The sequence below is a fragment of the Mandrillus leucophaeus genome, unplaced genomic scaffold (genome assembly GCF_000951045.1).
Source record: "Mandrillus leucophaeus isolate KB7577 unplaced genomic scaffold, Mleu.le_1.0 Scaffold504, whole genome shotgun sequence".
NCBI classification, from domain to species: domain Eukaryota; kingdom Metazoa; phylum Chordata; class Mammalia; order Primates; family Cercopithecidae; genus Mandrillus; species Mandrillus leucophaeus.
In genome coordinates, this window is record NW_012105410.1 from 554,524 (window position 1) to 561,080 (window position 6,557).

At 36.8% G+C, this 6,557-nt stretch overlaps 1 protein-coding gene across 1 annotated transcript in view; it reads left to right on the forward strand.

Moving 5' to 3' along the window:
* PGM2L1 (phosphoglucomutase 2-like 1) overlaps positions 1–6,557 on the forward strand; it is a 54,147-nt gene that overhangs the window by 42,070 nt on the left and 5,520 nt on the right. Inside the window, exons 7-12 of the mRNA XM_011996183.1 lie at positions 509–698; positions 1,014–1,111; positions 2,127–2,307; positions 4,611–4,704; positions 5,014–5,143; positions 5,526–5,715. Of these exons, the coding sequence (XP_011851573.1) occupies positions 509–698; positions 1,014–1,111; positions 2,127–2,307; positions 4,611–4,704; positions 5,014–5,143; positions 5,526–5,715 (883 nt within the window). The remainder of the gene's footprint in view (positions 1–508; positions 699–1,013; positions 1,112–2,126; positions 2,308–4,610; positions 4,705–5,013; positions 5,144–5,525; positions 5,716–6,557) is intronic.

Sequence of the window (6,557 nt, forward strand, 5' to 3'; positions counted from 1 at the left end):
CAGAATTAAGCTGTTCAGTCCTTTTGTGAGATTTATTCTAGCAATATTCAACTATTTTGGTGCAAGTCTGGAAACGGTACACATTTGGGTTCAACAAGGTTTGGGGTATTGGATGGTCAAAGTACCCAGAGTGACATATAAGAAGGTGAGTATAATTAGGTACCTTGCAATCTACACTGGAAGTGAAGAAACAGGGGGTCTACTGGCATGTGAGAAAGACCAGTTAGGAAGTGTTTATGATGGTCTGGTGAGATAAAATACTTATTTAGATGATACTAGCTTAGCTTCTTCAGGGTATTGGCACAGCATATGGAAGGCAGCTGTCCAAGTCAGGAAGTTGAGCCACAAAGGGAGAATACTGTTGAATTAAAACCCTTGATCTTTAAGTTAATACTCTTCATTTGTTGTTTGAGTATCTTAGACCTCTGCTGAAGGCTTTAATCACATTTTTCAGAATTTGATGGTTTAAGATTTGTGATCATGATCTTATGTTGATTTTCCTTTACAGGGAGTTAAACTCGAAGACCACCTTGAAATTTGTGCACACGTCTTTTCATGGGGTCGGACATGACTATGTGCAGTTGGCTTTTAAAGTGTTTGGTTTTAAGCCTCCAATTCCAGTACCAGAACAAAAAGATCCTGATCCAGACTTTTCTACTGTTAAATGTCCAAATCCTGAAGAAGGAGAATCTGTGCTGGTATTTTTTTTAGTATTTAAATTATTATTAGTTTATTAAACCATCAGAATAGGTAGAACTCATTGACAATTCAAAGATTACTTACAAAAACAGAAAGGACTGTAGTTTACATCTTTTAATTGTATTGGAGTCATAGGCTGTGTTTTGTTTGAAATGTCTATGGTGGGTGTCCGTACTTTTGGCTTCTTATTTTAAACTTAGCTGAATTCTATGCCTTCTAAAATTCCTATCACTAACACTGTGCCTACATACAGGAACACTAACATTGAATTTAGGTTCTTCAGTACAATCCAGCTTTTTGGGTCACTGTTTCAGGAACTTTCCCTGAGACTGGCAGAGAAAGAAAATGCCCGGATAGTGCTAGCCACAGATCCTGATGCAGACAGACTGGCAGCAGCAGAACTTCAGGAGAAGTATGTTATTTGATTAAAAGCTTGAACTTTGAAAAGCAATGTATTTTAAGTCTTACAGGCTCTTTGAAAATAATGAAAAGATAAGAAAAGAACACAAATTTCCTGTAAACCCGTTATCCAGAAATAACCACCTAAGTTGATACTTTGACAATTCTTTCCTGTCTTTTTAGTTGAAATATTTAAAGATGTATTTGTTTTTATTAAATTATGATCATAGTTTTACATCTTGATTATTTTCCACTTCAATTGTACAAAATGCTTCAAAAAATGCTTACAGTATAAGCCTTTTTCCCTGACTTTATATATTATTTGAAAATATTAATATTTACAAAGACATAATATCCCAACAGATCACTTTATGATGTAGTTATTTCCTAACCTTGTTTTTTCCTTTTTTTTTTTTTGAGACAGGAGTTTCACTCTTGTTGCTTAGGCTGGAGTGCAATGGTACTATCTTGGCTCACTGCAATCTCTGCCTCCCAGATTCAAGCAATTCTTCTGCCTCAGCCTCCCAAGTAGCTGGGACTACAGGCATGCGCCGCCACACTAATTTTGTATTTTTAGTAGAGACAGGGTTTCGCCATGTTGGTCAGGCTGGGCTCGAACTCCTGACCTCAGGTGATCCTCCCACCTTGGCCTCCCAAAGTGCTGCGATTACAGGCGTGAGCCACCCATTTCCTAATCTTAGTCCTCTGGGCTGCTATGTATTTTTACCATTGTAATGTGACAAATGTCCTTACCTAGAAAGTATTAATTATTTATCATAATTTTTTCTCTCATTAAGTAAAAAAGTAAATGTAATGGTATAATAATTTTCCAAAAGATGTCGTACCATTCCTACTGTAAAATCACCCCTGGTCAGTTAGAAAAGAAGCAGTAATAAATGTTTTCTCAAAAATCCCATATGATAGTTTTTGATTTTTCCTAACTGAAAGATGGTAATTTGTAGGCCTTGGAGTCAAGAAGTTTTAATGAGAAGAAAGGTCTTGACATTGCATTTTCCTTCTCTCTACAGTGGTTCTTGGAAAGTTTTCACAGGCAATGAGTTGGCAGCTTTGTTTGGGTGGTGGATGTTTGATTGCTGGAAGAAAAATAAATCAAGAAATGCTGATGTGAAGAACGTTTATATGTTAGCCACCACAGTCTCTTCTAAAATTTTGAAGGCAATTGCACTTAAAGAAGGATTTCATTTTGAAGTAAGAATCGATAATATCTGTGTGCTACTTTTAAAAGCCTATTTCTGTATGTTAAAGACCTCTCCCCACCAAAACTGACTTTCATTGATGTCATTTGTAATTCCCTTATTTTTCTAATTCTGTTAACACTTATTCAGTCTTTTTTGATAATTTAGACACTTTGAGCCAAAATTCATCCAGTACTGTATATGAATTTCTGGTACTAAGATGAGATATTCTTTAAAAAATACATTAGTACTTATTATTCCATACAACAAATATCTGGTTTTCAGACAGGGAAAATCTAGCTCCTGGTGACCCCATCAGTAACTCAGACTTCTCTCCAAAAAGTTGTGGGTGTCATCAACCCATTGTTTAGGCTCTTCAAGCATGGTCTTTAGGAACTTCAAGTAGTCTTCTAAATTGCATAGTAAGACCCAATGATCCTACATCCAAAAAAACAAGCAGTGGCTCTCTGTCAGTCCAGATCATTAACCTTATGAACTTAAGACCCTTAAGCTGATCATTTTTGCAACTATGGGAACTAAGTTGCTTTTTCTCTGCCATCTTTGCCAAATATCAGTGAAAATGTCCCTGGGCATTTTTCTTGAGCCATAGTCAGGCTACAGGTCTTAATACTAATTGACTGAGTAAAAGAAAATTGTACCTGGCTATATGAAATAGAGCTTTCAACTTTATACTTTCTAAAACGCAAATAGCAAAATAGAAGATACTGAAAGTTTATTCACACCTAAGATTCTGATGTTTTCCTAGTTTATATCTGTAGCAAGAAAAATTATAATGGGCACAAAAGAGAAAAAAGAACAATTCTAAAGACTACTATTATAATTTTATTTGCTTGTTTTTGTTGTAGCAGGGAAGTTTTGACTTTTTTATTTTTTCTTTTCAGTAAGGAGGTAGAAAGGTGAATTAGGAAACAAGTTAGTAATGGTGAGCTTTGGTGTTAGGGTGTATCACATACTCTTTCTGTTGACTCTAAAACAGATTGTGTCTTTAAAGTGAACAGTAGCTCATTAGATGAAAAGTCCTCAAATCTAATTATTTAAAGAAGTACTTAGTAACTGTGTTGGTGGTTTTATTAATAGTTAGGACACAGTGTTATGAGCAGGTACACTTAGTTCAAATTTATATTATGCTAATACTAAAAGTGCATCACTAACAAGCTTCATGACCTTTGATTGATTACTCAGGGAGAGTAAATCCACCAACCTTCATAGGCACTCTTATATTAGTGGTTATAATATAGCTTAAAGGACAGTTTCTGAGAAGCAGAAACTTGAAATTGAATCTTGACTCCATCTTTTATATGCAGTATAATTTTGGGCAGATTGACTTATCTTTCAAGCCTGTGTTTCAGCGATAATGTTTGTAAGCATTAAAAAAAAGATAATGGGCTTTGGGAGGCTGAGGCTTGAAAATCACAAGGTCGAGAGATCGAGACCATTCTGGCTAACATGGTGAAACCCTGTCTCTACTAAAAATACAAAAAATTAGCCAGGCGTGGTGGTGGGCACCTGTAGTCCCAGCTACTTGGGAGGCTGAGGCAGGAGAATTGGCGTGAACCCGGGAGGCGGAGCTTGCAGTGAACCGGGATCTCATCACTGCACTCCAGCCTGGGCGACAGAGCTAGACTCTGTCTCAAAAAAAAAAAAAAAAAAAAAGATAATGGGCCGGGTGTGGTGGCTCACGCCTGTAATCCTAGCACTTTGGGAGGCTGAGGCAGGTGGATCACAAGATCAGGAGTTCAAGACCAGCCTGACCAACATGGTGAAACCCCGTCTCTACTAAAAATACAAAAATTAGCTGGGCATGGTGGTGCGCCTGTAATACCAGCTATTCAGGAGGCTGAGACAGGAAAATCGCTTGAACCTGGGAGATGGAGGTTGCAGTGAGCCGAGATTGCACCACTGCACTCCAGCCTGGGTGATACAGCAAGACTCTGTCTCAAAAAAAAAAAAAAGATAATGTAAAGCACTTGGTTCAGTCCTTAATAGTAGGTGATCATAGTGTATGTGCTTATTCATGTTACTTTGTGACTATATGAACACCACTTATAAATGCTGGTTTATATTTGGTGTAAATCACCTAGTACTATAATCTGTAAATAGTAGGTCATCAGTAGTAGCAGTGTGTGTATTTATGGCACTTTATTACTATATGTCTGCTACTCTATAAACCTTTGTGGACTGAGGACTATAGTAAAGATCATTATGTGAATGTTGTATGCATGTAGTGGCAGATTTTTCTCTAATAGGTATTTGTGAGACAGTCACTTAACTAGAATGGCCTCCTCTGCATTTCAGGAAACATTACCAGGTTTTAAATGGATTGGAAGTAGGATAATAGACCTCCTGGAAAATGGGAAAGAAGTCCTTTTTGCATTTGAAGAGTCTATTGGTATGTAGTAAATATTAAAATCTTTGAAATTTGATTGATAATTTTTTAAAATGTAATTCTGTAAGAGGAGTTTTTTGTGTTCTGGTTTCATATTTTGGGTTATAAAACTACAGAGAACTGAGAAATGTGTAGATACATTTCTTATCAGAAAACAAAAAGAACCAAAGCGTCCCCTAAATACACTCAGTATTGATGAGTTTCATCTATTACTAGGCTTTTACATTTCCTTGTCCTTCTGAAGAAATGTAAAACTATTGAAATTATAGGCTTAAGTTTTCCTCTTTTCTAGTGATGGTTTTCAATCCTCAGGTTTTCTCTGTGGAACTTCAGTTTTGGATAAAGATGGGGTGAGCGCAGCTGTTGTGGTTGCTGAGATGGCATCTTACCTGGAAACCATGAATATAACATTGAAACAGCAACTGGTTAAGGTTTATGAAAAGTAAGTTCTACTATTATGAATTTCACATGTTCGATTTTTCTTTTATTGTCCTACCCTTAGTTTTCTAAATTTGTTTCTGAAGAATACACAGTGTTATGAGAAGGTACACTTGGTTCACAAGTTTATGTTATGCTAATATTAAAAGTGCATCACTAAAAAGCTTCATGACCTTTGATTGATTACTCAGGGAAAGTAAATCTATCAACCTTCATAGGCACTCTTATATTAGTGTGCCTAATATATTTTTTAAAAGTATTAAAATTATGTGAATTAAGGACTGCCATTTTTTATAAAATACTGTAGTAGGCTGATCTTCTTTAATATATACTTTTTTTAAAGAGTTATCTGAAATCTAATTTCAGCACTTTGAATCTTTGCACAGATATGGTTATCATATTTCAAAAACTTCCTATTTCTTATGTTATGAACCACCTACCATCAAAAGTATATTTGAAAGGCTTCGTAATTTTGATTCTCCAAAAGAATATCCAAAATTTTGTGGAACATTTGCTATATTGCATGTACGGGACATTACCACTGGATATGACAGTAGCCAGCCTAATAAGAAATCAGTAAGTATCCTTTTTTTTTCTCCCAAACAGTTTAGAAAATTTCATGGCTTATGTCACCAAAAAGTCCAGAGGCAGGACAGATTTCACATGAGGTTCTATCCAGTTTCCTCATGTTTACCAGTTTATTATAAAGGTGACAATTCTGGAACAGCCAGACGTAAGACATTTATAGGGCAATGTACTAGGGATGGGGTTGGGGCCTGGAGCCTCCCAGCGAGTCCACGTGTTCACCAAATTGGAAGCTCCTGTAAATACTTACTTTAAAAAAAAGTTTTTAACAGTTTATAATAATTCATACTGAAGTAGGAGATCAGCAGGACTTGTTTTCCAAACACTGGTCATGACCCCACTGATCAAAACAGGATCTGGTCAAAACAGGATGCATGCAGTAAAGGAACCAGCCAAAATCAACTAAAACCAAGATGGCAACAAAAGCAACCTCTAATTCCCCCATTGCTCATTATATGCTAATTATAATACATTAGCATGCTAAAAGACACTCCCACCAACACCATGTCAGCTTACAGATGCCATGGCAACACCTAGAAATTACCTTATGTGGTTTAAACGGGGAGGAACCCTTGGTTCCAAGAACTCCTCCTACCTTTTCTAGAAAATTTGTGAGTAACTTGCCCCTTATTTAGCATGTAATTAAGGAGAAGCTATAATATAGCTAGCCAGCAATCCATAGTGCTACTCTGCCTATGAAGCAGCCATTTTCCTATAGTTTGCAGCTCTGATAAAATTGCTTTCCCCTGGGAGGCTGAGGCAGGAGAATGGCGTGAACCTGGGAGGTGGAGCTTGCAGTGAGCTGAGATCCGGCCACTGCACTCCAGCCTGGG